General features: G+C 44.1%; 1 protein-coding gene across 4 annotated transcripts in view; it reads right to left on the minus strand.

The window, feature by feature from the left end:
- The window catches only part of HRH2 (histamine receptor H2), a 28,968-nt gene extending 14,627 nt beyond the window's left edge, over positions 1 to 14,341 (minus strand). For 3 of the 4 annotated variants that reach the window (XR_014544764.1, XM_083599914.1, XM_083599915.1), the window contains exons 1-2: positions 14,150 to 14,262; positions 110 to 1,922 (exon numbers count right to left, since the gene is read on the minus strand). Coding sequence is in view for 2 of the 4 variants with exons in the window: in XM_083599914.1 (XP_083456040.1) it covers positions 110 to 1,290 (1,181 nt within the window). In the remaining 2 variants the exon portion in view is untranslated. Of the gene's footprint in view, positions 1 to 109; positions 1,923 to 14,149 lie in introns of all 4 variants that reach the window. The other variant, XR_014544763.1, reaches the window with a different exon arrangement.
- Positions 14,342 to 14,666: the final 325 nt, after the last annotated feature.

A 14,666-nucleotide genomic window follows, 5' to 3' on the forward strand; every position in this document is an offset into this window, starting at 1 on the left:
AATATATTTTGCTTGCATCCTGAATCTAAACAGTGCCTGTTCCAACCCTTTTTCTACCACCAAAACCCTCTCAACAACAATTCCCCCTCAAAGGTAAGAGAAAGCTTACCTGTCTGTGCCATCTTGGACAACAGGGTTCTTCTTTCCATTCATTGCATGCAGCTGTAGAAGTTTACTTTCCTTATTACAAGTCTTATTTCTCATCTCATGTGTTAGAGGCACCTCTCTGGCATCTGGTCCCACTCTCCGACACCTGAGTAACCGCTGATAAGCTGTCCGGAAGTCCCTGTTCAGTGCAGCATATAAAACTGGATTCAATGCTGAGTTGGCGTAACCAAGCCACATGACAATGGTCATCAGGCTTTTGTATGCTTCACCCGTCACACCCCGATATGTGAACACTGTAAAATAAGGAAACCAGCAGATAATGAAGGCTCCCATCACAGCTGCAAGAGTCACAATGGCTTTGTGTTCCTTCACAGTGGGTAATGCATTTCTGATGGATGTGCAACTGTTGGTGTGGTTGATCCTCTTTGCTTGTTCCCTGGCTATTTTGAATATCCGGTAGTATGTGATGCACATGACTAGCAGAGGGAGGTAGAACGTAAGCAAGCCATCCACCAGAACATACCCAGCATTGACCTCCAGCTTGCACTCCTGCTTCCCGTCAGTTAACTGTGTGTTCTGGACAGTGCTGCCATTGGTGTTCCAGGCCAAGTGGATAGGTAGGAATGAGACCATCAGTGACACCACCCAGATAAGGAACATAGCCACAGCCACCCGCTTAGGAGTGACCATAGTGTTGTAGCGGAGAGGTGCTGTGATAGCATAGTAGCGATCAAGGCTAATCATGAAGAGGTTGAGGATGGATGCTGTGCAAAGCATGACATCCAAGCTGATGTAGATATTGCACAAGGTGACACTGAAGATCCACTCATGGGAGTAGACCTCATAGATGGCCGAAAAGGGTAGCACCATGAGGCCCAGCAGCAAGTCTGTGAAGGCCAAGGAGACAATGAAGCAGTTTGTCAGGTTGCGGAGCCTCCGGTTGAAATAGACAGCTAGACACACCATCACATTTCCAAACACAGTCCCAATAATGAGGACTGCAAGAACAATTGCGGTTGGCACTTGTTCCCAAACACTTGTACCGTTTGTGGAATTCATGGTGGTGTAATTGGGAAGTATCATTTTGCTCCCGTACAGACTCACATGGCAGCTGCTGCTCCAGGTACTCTGGAAGAAGTGGTTAGGTCTGATTCTTTGAAGAGCTTGTCCAGATGCCTTCATTCACCACCTTTCACAAGAGGCCCCTGCATCATGGCTCTGAAAAGATGCTAGGAATCAGACGACACCTCTGGTTGCATATTTAGAAAGATCCAACTGAGACTCCTTGTTAGCCATGTTGTGGTGTGACAGATTTCTGGAGGACATGTCTATTAGACAGTTATGAACCATGATAGCTAAGTGGAACATCCATGTTCAGAGGCAGTAGACAGCTGGATAAAAGATTGTGGGGACATGTAACAGAATAGGGTTGTTGCCTTCATGTCCTACTTTTGAAGACCTCATGGAACCATCTAGTTGGCTACAGTTGGAAGCAGGATGCTGCATCAGATGGAAGTTTAGTTGAACCCAGAAGGGCTCTTCATACACTTTTTATGTTCTACCAAGTCAGTTTTGCCTAGTTTCGGCCTCTCCCTTTTCTTCCCTCTCTTCTTCCTCCTTTCAGAGAAATCATTAGGTTGTATTAAGTTGTACAATGCATTAATCACCACATGTGGTTTTATAGGTCTGGCCAGAAAAGGGCTGGAAGAGTCCCAGTGACCTCATTATTCTTAGACTGTGTCTCAGTTTACATCTCTTGAAGGTATCTATCAAAATAGAAGAGGGATGGATATGCACACTTTCCTGGTCAGAATCTGGAAGGAAGAATTAAGAGTCAGATGATATACACAGGATATATGAAGCTGCCTTATATCAGGTCAAGATATTTGTCTGTCCAGGCCAGAATGGGTGACTTTCCAGATGTTGGAAAGTCTCATCAGCCCTAGCCAGCATGGCCAATGGTCAGGGATAATGGGGGTTGTAGTCCAGCAACACCCAAAAGACCACTGGTTTCCTACTCCTTATCTGTGATGCATATTATCCAGAATCTCAGACAGAGAAAATGTTTTTCCCATTACCTGCTGAGTCATTTAACTGGAAATTCAGGGAGCAAATATGAGTGGGAATTTCCCATGCTATGAATGTGCTCTTCCACTAACTAGTTGCCCCTTTTCCTTCAACTTATGACTTAGCTTAGGACTTTCCTTTGTAGACATGGGAAATTCTCACTGGAGACTCACTGTTATCCCTGAAAGTGCTCAGACCACACGGTTGCTGATTTATACAAAGAATGCCTCAATATTCAACACACTGTTTCTGGTTTCATCGACAGCTGCTTCACTCTAGTGACATCAGAAGAGAGCTTGATGGGGTCCTCCAAATGTTGCTGGACTCCTACTCCCATCAGCCCCAGCCAACATGCCTAATATTCATGGATTATGGGAGTTGTAGTCAAACAATATCAGGAGAGCCAGAGGTTAACTACTCCTAGGCTAAAGGCCGAGATCAAAGAAATAATGGCTAGAGCTAGGAACATATTCTAGGTTATGGAATCCTCGCCCACCCACCACTCAACACCTGGAAGGATAACAATAGTAAATTAAAGCAATTGTACCCCTATAGACAGCAAATGCATTGTAAAGCACAATGGGTGGAATCCAATATAGCGCCAAGTGGGGTATGAGTGCACGGGAAAAGGTCTTCTTGCACAACTAGACTTCTCCCCTCCAACCCCCAACACAAGACCTCACCCTCACTCCCTGCCTGCTAAACCTGTTCTGGAGGCTCCCCAGTCCTCTAGAGTAGATTGGAGGATCCATGGGGGGTACACAGGGAGGAGAGAGGGAAGTCCTATTGTGCAAGCAGAGTCAAGGTCACTCCAAAGTTGAGTGGCTTTATCCTCAAAGTGTGTAGCCAGTGGGGCACAGTAGGTATTCCAATGTTCCAAAGGTTCCTTCAAACCACCTGAAACAACTACACCAGCTGGCTACTAGAGGATGTAATGCAAGCCGCAGAATGAGCCTGCTTTGCACCTTACACTGCTACGTGGTAGCCACAATTATGTGCTCCAACCAATGTTTGGTTGACATCAGATTGAGACTTGTACTGCTTACACTCTAGTCCTCACCTGGCTTGTTTCATAGCCCAGAACTCCTCAGAATACCAAGAGACCATTTGGACTCCACAATGCCAAAGTGGATACTTGGAAGCAATCATATCAGCCAGTTGTTTCACCTCACCATTCCATAGCAAGACCAAGGCTTTGACAGGAATGTTTCCTTTCTCTGCTAGAAAACCCCCCCCAGAGTATGCAGCAACACATTAGGTTCCTCCAGGTTCTGAGGGTAGGCCATCCAAACTTGACCACCACCCTTTCAGGAGGAAATTGCCACCATCCGTCCAAACTATACCAGATAACAGTGCATTCCTCATATCACTTGGGGCAAGGACTACTTCAAGGGTGTGACCCACTTGATGTGTTTGGAGGATACTTTTGGGGACAATTCTACCACAGTTGACCTCGCTGTCCATGGTAAAGCTTGTTCTTCCACCAAGGTGGTCCTGGTCCACACCAAAACCCCTGCTGTATCTACTCAGCAATCAGACAATGCCCAATACTGCAATCAGCAGAAATACTCTCTTACCTGCCGGCAAATACCTCACAGAACAAAGTGATTCAGTCAAAAAACAGGCACACACAATCTTACTAGCTGGGAAAACAGCCGAGACAGGAGTCAGGATGGCATGAATTGCCCCTCCCTCTCCAAGGGGGAAAGTGTGCCAGAGCATGTTATAACAAGGTAGGCCACACCCACAACCCAGCTGTAGCCACTAAACTATATCTACAGCATTCTGTTCAAATTAAACTGTTTCACCTATCAGCTTGTTTTTCTGGATGGGCAAAGATGCACGTCATCCAACAGCTTAACCCCAGAATCCCAAAACAAATATAAACAAGATCTTTATTTTTAAGGTCAGCTCATTTCCTTCACATCTGGCATACACTGATAGAGAACTAAAACATAGTTATGAGAAGCAAGGAGAAGAGGCGTGGTATTAGCTGGAATCTCAGGAAGACGGTAGCTGAGATCATGCCTGATGTTAAGTTTTGTGGAAGCTAGCCAGCACCTTAGTTCACAGGACGCAACAAGCAGCGCAGCATTGATGGCACAAGAAGTCAGTATTTGTACTGCACGGTTGAGTCAGCTTTTTATAGTAGATAATTTTTTTTTTCATTTCTATGTAATTCAGAACATTCAGAAATAAAGGTTAAACAAAAATGGATGGAATAGTCAAGATCAAAGCTCTCACCTTTCGGTCCCTGAGACCCTCCTGTTTTCTGCTCCTGAACCTCTGGGCTGAAAGGTGGAGAAAGGGTTGTGGGAAAGAAAGCCATGCTCTCTTTTGAGCATTTTCTTCTTAGAGTGTTCTGCTAAGTATTTATTCGCCTTGTTTCCTAGGGGCCTCAATAATCCTTGCATTTCCTGAAAATGACCAGAAGCTCTGGGAATTCAAGATTAGCATCATGAAGTCAATGGAATGGGGCTGAATGATGTAAAAAAGAAAAGAAAAAAAGAACAGGACCGGTGAGCTGATGTAAGCAAAAAAAATCTCTCTGATAATCCAGGTATGTGAAGAGAAAGGAAAATGCTGACTTGCCCAGAGACACTGTGCAGTGCGGAAAGTCAGGGCAAAGGGAAAGAGCACAGAAGCTCACTAAAAACAGGTGTTTAATGTTTCATAATAATGGAAGGAATAAGGGAAGGAATCACAGTGCTGTTTCCAAGTGGCCAGAGGCACTTTCCCTGCAAAAATGGACATCAGATGGCCATGCTGTCTTCTTGATTCCACTGTTTATGATCTTCATCTGCAATATTAAGCCATTTAGAGCAAGGATAAGAGCTTGCCTTCCTGTCATCTGAGGGCCTGAAGCTCAGAAAGCCCAATCAATGTGGCCTGGTTACATTGTTACTCAGTTAAATAGAAATGCATTCAGCGCATACTCAGGGATACTCTCCTCAGCTGCCAAAGAGTAAAACACACACACAACTATGTCAGCTAATGCATGGTAATGGGAGATGGAACATTTTTTTTCAAAAACACCTCTCATCCTCTGAAATCGAAGTAGAAAAGTCTGGGCGATGCCCAGACTCACCAGTTCTACTGAAGAGGCTCCTCATGAGGCTGGAGGAACATCATCCGGCTTTGAGGCGTGAAGGCCGTTCCCTGCAAGGCCTTTTCCAACTGGCCTAGGGGGTGGGGTCCAGACTCACCCAGCCCTACTACGTTAAATACCAGTATGTATTCTGTAGTTGACCTCCTTTGTAATGTTCTATTTTGAAATCTTTAAGATAATATTTTAGTTTCCTGTTATGTTGCTTTGACTGTATACTCTATATTTGACTTACTTCAGATTGTTTTATTGATTTAATATGCTGTAAACCACTTTGAGATTTTTTTAAACAATATAAAGCGGTATAGAAAATAAATAAATAATAAATAAAAGTTTTCTTCAGTGCTTACTTAACAGAGGTGCTCAGGGTCAAATTGGACATGATATTTGTCACACACTCAACATTTGTCAAATACAGCCTTGTGCATTTGATTTTTCCAAAAATTGTGTGTGTGTGTGTGTGTGTGTGTGTGTTTGCGTGAGAGAGAGAGCCTGCACCTTGAACAAGACTAAGCCATATAGGCTGAAACAGGATGGTAAATCCTAAATCACAAAGTCTAGAGGAAAACACAGATAGCATCTACATTTGTATTTTGTTTTCCCTAAACCTGGGCCAAGAGGAATTAAAAGGGCACTTTAGGAGGAAAGTTTGGATTTTTTTGGGGGGGAGGGATTCAAGAGGACTGGGAGAGGATTTCTCTTGCACTTTATATTGTTACAGATTTGGAGTAACAGAATTTTTTGGGGGGGCTTTCAATGCCAGAAATTATTGAAGGGATGATGCCAAATCAGTGAAAAACACAGGCTAAACTTCTTCTCGAGGCCAGGGCCCCACTTGGGATAGAATAACAAAGAATGACAAAAGGTGCTGAAGCAAGTCATCACAAGGACAAGAGATTCTTTGCTGGTGGACAGAGTGGGGAGTTCATCTTCCATGACATAGGAAAACATGGGAGGGCTGGGCTGTGCAGACAGGGGGAAAAATGCTGTTTTACACAAGGCTTGGGTTTTTCCTGGTAAGGGTGTTTGGGAAGGAAAAGGGTAGAGCTAGAACTCTAGGCAGAGGCCATGCAGGGCAGAACCATCTTGGCAGGTTAGGACAGAGGCGCAGAGATGGTGTGCAGGATGCCTTGGACTCCAGTGCTGCACTGGTGCATCTGAACTCTCTCCATTGAAGACTTTAGGTTTAAATAAGCCACATTTTGTAAAGACATTAGTCTTTGCTGTGCCTTGATTTGCCAACGGAATCACAACCCTGAATGAGGGCCTGGACTCTTGTGCAGCCACTCAGCAGAGACTTTTTTAAACATAAAAATATGTTAAAAAGTGCCCTGCATGGAGCTGAAATGAGGAAAAAAGAAACTGAGAAACCCAGATGCATGCACCAGTGTTGCACAATCTTGTGATACTCTTTGAACCTGAGCCCTGGTGAGGAAATCACGATCCAAATTACTGGCAATTCCAGCTGAACATGGGCTATATATAACCACTAGTACACCCATCCCTTTTCCTTCTGCCCTTCCTCTTGGGGAGTTTCTCATCAGAGACAGATAAACTCCCCAAGAGGAAGGGCAGAAGGAACAGGGAAGGGTGTACTAATGGTTATACATAGTGTGTGAAAGAATGGCAAAGGGGCCATATTGAACAGGGGGCTGGCCTTGGTGGCCTGAGCAGTGGAATGCTTTGAGCAGACTTGAAAGCATGGATGCCCTCTGAGTCTCAGGGCTCCAGGGGGTTCCTTTAATCTCAGGGACTTCAATGGCCAAGAGCAGAAAGCCTGAGATTATTTTTCCCCTGAAAGCAGTCATGATCAAAGTTGTAAGATAATCAGAAATGCTGGGAAAGCATATGGGCTGCTGTCGTTCTCTTCTCCCATCACAGATATGGGCATTTCACATCGAAAGGTTATGCTCCATACGATTTCCGAAAGGGCAAAAACAAAGCTTTCATGAAACACGGTGTTCACACTGTTGAGTCTGTAGAAATTACCATTGGGGACTGATAGTTTCAGGCCAAGAAGATCTTACTCAGGGAGGAGCAATGTCTCAGTACCAGAACACCTACCTCGTATGAACAAAGTCCTACGCTCAGTGCTCAGAGAGATCTCCTGCTAAAGGATCTTTCTAAAAGAGCAGGTTAAGACCTTCACCTGTGATGTTCGATAGGTGCACAAATTCAAGGTTGACAATATAGGGATAGGGATAACCTTGGTGTGAGTCAGCATAAAACAATTCACAACTTCCTTATTCTCCGGAAGTACAGAAGTATTACTGTGCATAAATCCTGTGTATTTAATCTGAGCTTAACCATCCATAGTAGAAAGAATCAAGCCTTTATTTATCTGTTGTGTCATCTTCATCCATAAGTAAACACGGTGGCAGGGAGGGGGAGAGAAGGCGATATTTGAGTAAGAGCACTCACTACTGTTTTGCCTGCTGCTGGCCAATATTTCACATCCTAGACAAAGATCCGGTTCACACATAACGCTAAGACAAACCATGGCTTAAGTGTGCAGGTTCCCAGAGAGAAGATCACAATCTCTTTGCTCCTTCTCTGGTCCTGCTGCTGCTGCTCTGATGTTAGGTAAAATGTGGTTTGGCTTCGTGTGTTAATTGAACCTGGCCTTGTGGTTTACCTTACTTCAATCAAAGAAAGGTTTGTTCTTGGTTCACAGCTCATGGTTTGTATGGCAGAGAAAAGCCACGAGTCTGAGTTTGGACAACATGCTCAGCTAAACCATGGCATAACCAAGCAGCTGTGATCTACATGTAGACCTACATTGGCTCCCAGTACGTTTCTGGGCACAATTTAAAGTGTTGGTACTGACCTTTAAAGCCCTAAACGGCCTCGGCCCAGTATACCTGAAGGGGCATCTCCACTCCCATTGTTCTGCCCGGACAGTGAGGTCCAGTGCCGAGGGCCTTCTGGCAGTTCCTTCACTGCCAGAAGTGAAGTTACTGGGAACCAGGTAGAGGGCCTTCTCAGTAGTGGCGCCCACCGTGTGGAATGCCATCCCATCAGATGTCAGGGAAATAAACAACTATCGGACCTTTAGAAGAAATCTGAAGGCAGCCCTATTTAGGGAAGTTTTTAATGTTTGAAGTTTTATTCTGTTTTTAGTGTTCTGTTGGAAGCTGCCCAGATTGGCTGGGGAAACCCAGCCAGATAAGCGGGGTATAAATAATAAATAAATAAATAAGAATCTCTTCTTTAGGATCCTACAGACTTGAGGAGTCATACTAAGCTGTGATTTGCATGAGCATTACATGAAAACTGAGCCAATGTTTCCATAGCATAGAGAACATTTGTATGCCAGCTGTGCATGATTTCCTTCTTAGATCCTGCCATGATCAGAGATAAAGTTTTTTGAGGAATTCATAGGTCACGTTGTCAGGATGCAAAGTATGATTCAAATCCAGTGAGGAGTTGACCTGCATACATAGTAAAAGTTAACACAAGCCAACCATTCTAATGATGCAGAAATTTTGAACTGAGCGTATCCAGGATGTACTGGGATCTTGGTACAGCAATTGTGTGCTGGTTTTCCTACACTTGCATCTTAAGCAACATTTACCAGTTCATTGTCAATCTAGTGTTGGAATCTTTGCAAGCAAAACACAGGCTGAGCTGCAGGCTGCTTCTCCATAGCTTCAAGTTAAGTCAGATGCATTTAATCTATATCTCTGAAATGCAGTAACGGTTGTATGAATTAGCCCTAACTATGCATCATATTCAAAACAAAACAAATTTTTTTTTCCTTCCAATAGCACCTTAAAGACCAACTAAGTTAGTTCTTGGTATGAGCTTTCGTGTGCATGCACACTTCTTCAGATACACTGAAACAGAAGTTGCCAGATCCTTCTATATAGTGAGAAGGACTATGGCAGACCAACACGGCTACCTATCTGTATATGCATCATATAACTGACTTGCAAAAATACTTCTGCCATATTCTGCACATGGCAGTCTTTCATCGGACTGCCATCTTGTTGCATGGTTGCTGAATATAACATTGTATTTATTTACTTAGGTTATTTTTAGATCCCCATATTAACAAAGTTTCTCAGGGAGGTTAACAATGTCGATGTAACGGGCATGGAATTTGTCCCACGTACTTCACATGTTGACATGGTGACAATTCTAACTGTGAATGTGCTCTTAAAGAGGGCAGTGGTGTATTTTCAAAATGATTTGCCTTCCGCTGTCAGATATCAAAACAAGTTGAGGTAACACCTTAGCAAAATGAATCCATCTTGTGCCTTGTTTTACTCCCGAGAGAATGAGAACTTACTCTTACTTCTAAGTGGCTGAGGTGTGTGTGAGGGTGCAATAAGGCTTCTGTTTACACCCACACAGAGGTGTTGACATCACAGTGGTGACAGTGAAGAAACAAGTTACAACTGCCAGACAGGAAACTGTGTGTGCAAAGATGAGGCTAAAACTTCTCGATATAATCTCTTCTTAACCCAGGGGGCTTAAAATGCATACCCTCCAACATTTCTCCAATGAAAATAGGGACGTTCTAAATAATAATAATAATAATAATAATAATAATAATAATAATTTTATTATTTGTAAAAGAAAACACCGTCTGACAGGGTTGCCCCAGCCACTCTGGACAGCTTTGGACATATATATATATAAACATAACAAAACATTAAACATTAAAAAAACTTCCCTAGACAGGGCTGCCTTCAGATGTCTTCTAAAGGTTGTATAGCTTACTTATCTCCTTGGCTTGTGGGTTGCATAACTCCATACCCTTCAACATTTATCTGATGAAAATAGGGATGTCCTAAGGAAAAGTAGGACGTGCTGCAATCAAATCAGAAAACAGGATGGCTTCTGTAGATCCACAACTGGAAAACAGGGACACTTGGAGGGTCTGAAAATGCAGCACCTCGACTCAACCAGCGCCTTCCAGTTTCCTAAAGCAGACCTTTCCCAGTAGCAATGTGCCCATGTTCATGCTGGCCTAGTCAACCACAGCATCTTTTATGGCATTCACAGCCAAAGAAAACCAAACTTTCCAACAGACATCTGTATGCCTCAGCTCTGTACCCCCTGGGCATTTGGGACTACATTTCCTATCAACATTGGTCATTGGTCATGCTGGCTGGGGCTGATGGGAGTTGTAGTCCAGATCAGTTGGAAAGACAGTAGGGACCTGGCAGACCGTAACAGAGATAAACTCTACTTTGAGGAGAGCAACATCAGGAAAATGAGAGGGACAGAGATACATGATTACCCATTCCAAAGAAGGTAGAAGGAGTAGGAGTCTCTCTCAGGTGTTTGTAGCAACCCCCAAGCCCTGTTAGAACTAAGGATCCTTGGAGTGGTTTGGTACAAATTCTTGGGGATCAGTCCCTCTGGTTCTCTGATAACAACAGGACTCTTGTCCAGAGGCATAGCAGGCCTGCTTGCACCCAGGGCAAGGCAAGTATTGCACCCCCTCTGCAGCAATCAGGTTTCCTTCATAGCTGATTCCCCACGTTTAAAATCGCCTTTCTGTTTTTAAAAAGCTGCACATCTTATTCAGCAATGTTAAGTCATGAAAGAACTGAAGAAACACACACACACTTGCTATGCCATGTGCCAACTGAGCCAACGAGACCTGAGTTGGCTCAGCCTGGCAGCCTCTGTACTCCCGAAGCAGCAGCAGCAGCAAGATCTGGGGGAGCACATAAAGGGCAGCTGTGCAGCCCTGGCCGGCAGCTGCAGGTAGGAGCAACCTGGGAGGGGCACAGCCCCCAAAGAGGGCACCCGCAACTCACCTTCCCTCGCAGCTCTTGGACATGCATACACGGCCATTTTAGGCAAACAAGGGTTGTAGTTTGGGTCGTCAATGTAAACATGCTTGGAGGAGAGGAAGCATCCCTTGCCCTTGAATTTTTTTGCACTCCCCCACCCCCCCACTATGCCACTGCCCTTCTCCTCCAGAAACAACCAGAGAAAAGACTCTGGTGGGAAACCAAAGTTAGGCAAGCCTTCATAGGTTCCTCTGACCCCTGCAGGGTGCAATTCCCAAGCAGGCAACCATTCTCTCTCCCCACCCTGTAGAATATGTCAAATTGCTGTTGGTGTAGGCTGTGCCTTATCTGCATTGCCTGTATTATCTTAGCTGTATGCACTTTCCACATCTACTAACTATTTCTATCTTGCCATGAGTGCAAACTTGTGCTTCTCACCTTAGAATGGAGGCTGTGCCCTAGTGCTGATTTCTCCCTTGGTATCAGCACAGAGGGCAACATCCCCGGGACACAACATGGCTCTAGGGAAATGAGCTTGCAAATTATGTGTCTGTAGGTGGCATACATAGGTACCCATATATGTGTGCTCATTAATGCACCATTTTGCAAATGGAGCAGGCAATATCCAGCTGACCCACAAAGGATTTTATGCACAGGAACAGTTAAAAATGGACACCTTGCTAAGCTTCCATGGTTCTTGGTCACTAATGGATATAAGAGCATTGCACTCCTGATGTACTTGACATCTGAAGAGTAACTGCTTTAACCTTCTCTCTAAACCAAGGGTCAGCAAACGTTTTCAGCAGGGGGCCGGTCCACTGTCCCTCAGACCTTGTGGGGGGGCCAGACGATATTTTGAAAATAAAAATGAACGAATTCCTATGCCCCACAAATAATCCAGAGATGCATTTTAAATTAAAGCACACATTCTACTCATGTAAAAAAACGCTGATTCCCGGACTGTCCGTGGGCTGGATTTAGAAGGCGATTGGGCCAGATCAGGCCCACAGACCTTAGTTTGCCTACCCATGCTCTAAGGGTTGGTTTGCTTTGGACTCATTTGGACCTTTTCAGAAAACACCTGTAGCTGTGGATTTAATATGTTCCACCATTGCAATCTTTTTATTGGAAACATTTTTATATCACCCTTTAATCCAAAATCCAGGATAGTTTATAAAGCTCATAAAAACACAGTTTTGTTTTGTTTTTTTAAGAATGCAGTGTTGGATGGGGTCCTTTGGCTTATTTGTCTTTCTCTATAGCTTGATCAATGCCAATATCTATTGAGCATTGGATTTTCCCTCCTTCCTACCCTTCTTCCCTCCCTTCTTTCCCTTCCTTCTTCCTACCACTCTTTTCTTCAACTTCCAAACAGGTAGCTTTGTGAATCAGCATGGTTCCACATTGGGGCAGTCAACAGGAACTGCAAGCAAATTGCATTGGGCAGCCACAGCTCAGCACTCTCAGCTGAAATATATTTTCATTGTGGTTTAGACATCACTCTTTACCAGCACACATCCTTCACACCCACCCCATGATGTCTGGAGCATCACATTTGCCTTTCCCTCAATCCTCATTATCCTACATTGCCAGAATAAATAGCTTCCACCATGGCACCTTGGGTTCCATATGGAATTAGAGCATGAAACATTAGAGAAAGTGAGTGGGGGTGCTTAATATTTTTTCTCTTGCTATAGGAACAGCAGGGAAGCGCAAAATGAGAAAGAAATAAACCAGCATTTTATGAAGAGCATGCTTAAGGGTCCATTATCATGTAACTGGAACTATAATGGCCCCTGATTAAAAAGACTGAGCATAACATATTTCGTTAATTTTGTTCCCATCTTAACAAAGCTATCCCTTCCTTAATTTGGTGTTGATCTGCTCACACCTTCCAGCCCCCTCAACTCTTAAGACTTATATGAAGATATTCAAAATGAGATAGTGTACATTAAGAAAAAATTCTAGCGTACATTAAGAAAAAGTCCTCATGGTTCTAGAGGAAACCTTACAAATGCTTCTTTTGTGTGCTGCAAATCAGTTCCAAAATGTTGACTGCTGTTTGCAATAAACATGTGTTCTATGGTCATAAGGTTGCCACAAATTTCTGCTGGACTGCCCCATATTACACTATCTCTTACTTTCAAGGCACTTTCTAATTTTCCCTTTCCCTTCCTGCTGCTTCAGAACAGTGGTTCTGGAAGGTGCAGATCCAGCCAAGTGGACAAGCCATGCCGTGTTGGGAAGAGTGCTGTGCTTGTGGTTAAAGTAAACGATAGCAGCAAATTCTCCTAACTTGCATGGCTGCATCTCCTCAGAGTGCATCAATTCCTAGAAGTCAGCACAAGTGCTTACTAAAATCCCACCACAAGATCCTATGGTAGTTTCCAGTGCTCCTCTTAGACATCAGAGTGAGCACTATGAAATTGCCACACACACCTGCAGATGTACCACAGAAACCCTTCTGAAGAATATCAGCGGATGAGTGTTTCTCAAAGCAACCTTGACTGTGTGAGAAAGATGCTTTCTTTCTTTTTCTTTTTTAGAAGTAATTTTGTTGTGTTTTCCCCAGTGTACCCGAAACACAATGTCCAGTGAAATACACATGCATTACTGAATAAAGCGTTCAACAGCTGAGGCACCCCTGCTTATGCTGAATAGAGGGCAATTCCTGTGAAACAAAGGCAGACAGTATTACTACAAATAAAATCCATCACAAAATCCACAAGGAAGCATAAACCCTGGGGAAAGAGGCTTTCAAAGCAATGCATGCACTGCTTATTTTATAATCAAAATAAATTGGCAGGTGTGAGCCTGCCCCTCCACTCTTTCCATTTGCGCAGCTAGCTTCTGAGGGAGACAGTCCCCTCTGCAACTTTTCCCTCTTAAATATTCTGACAACTGCATTGTCGAGAGAACAGGTGAGATGTAGCTCCATTATAGTTAAGAAAAGGGTCTGCAGCAATACATACACAAACACACATCCAGTGTGCTCCCATGGTGATTGGGCACACACAAGATGTCAAAGAAATGGGTTCTTATTTTTCTTGTTCCCCACTCATAAATAAAAAGTCATAAGGAAGGCAGTATCCAGGAAGAGAAGCAATCATAGCGTTACCTGCAAGGAGAAGGGAGCAAAGAAGAGGCAAGAGATGGCGATCAGCTGGAGTATCTCTCCTCTGCTCTTAAGTTTTGTCTCTCCGTTAGCCTGCCGCTGAATTTCTAAGAGCACAGAAGCCAATGCTCCAGGGCTGTTACAGTGTGCGGTAGCTCCCTCCCCTTTCCTCTCCCCTCCCACTTCCCCACACATATTGAAACAGCTAGCGGGTTGTCTGATTGTAGTTTGAGTCAGAGAAACAGTGGGCCAGATTAGAATGACCACAAGCTGCACTATAGCCCAGCAAAGCCTTCAATCGTCACAGAGAGCAAGAGCACACTATGCCCCGGGGTGCAGCGCACACAGGCAGCAAAGCATGCCTGAAGTTGTGACCCGCAGCAACACAAAAGCCGCTTTCTGCAGAGCCTGGCATGATGCGTGCAGCTGGGGGAGACCACCCAGTTCACCCCCCTGTTGAAAGCAGCCTTCCCAGAAGTTTTGGATCACAACCAAAAAGAATTACATTTTAAAAGTCAGT

Source organism: Podarcis filfolensis (assembly GCF_964270895.1).
Source record: "Podarcis filfolensis genome assembly, chromosome: 2".
Taxonomy (NCBI): Eukaryota; Metazoa; Chordata; class Lepidosauria; order Squamata; family Lacertidae; genus Podarcis; species Podarcis filfolensis.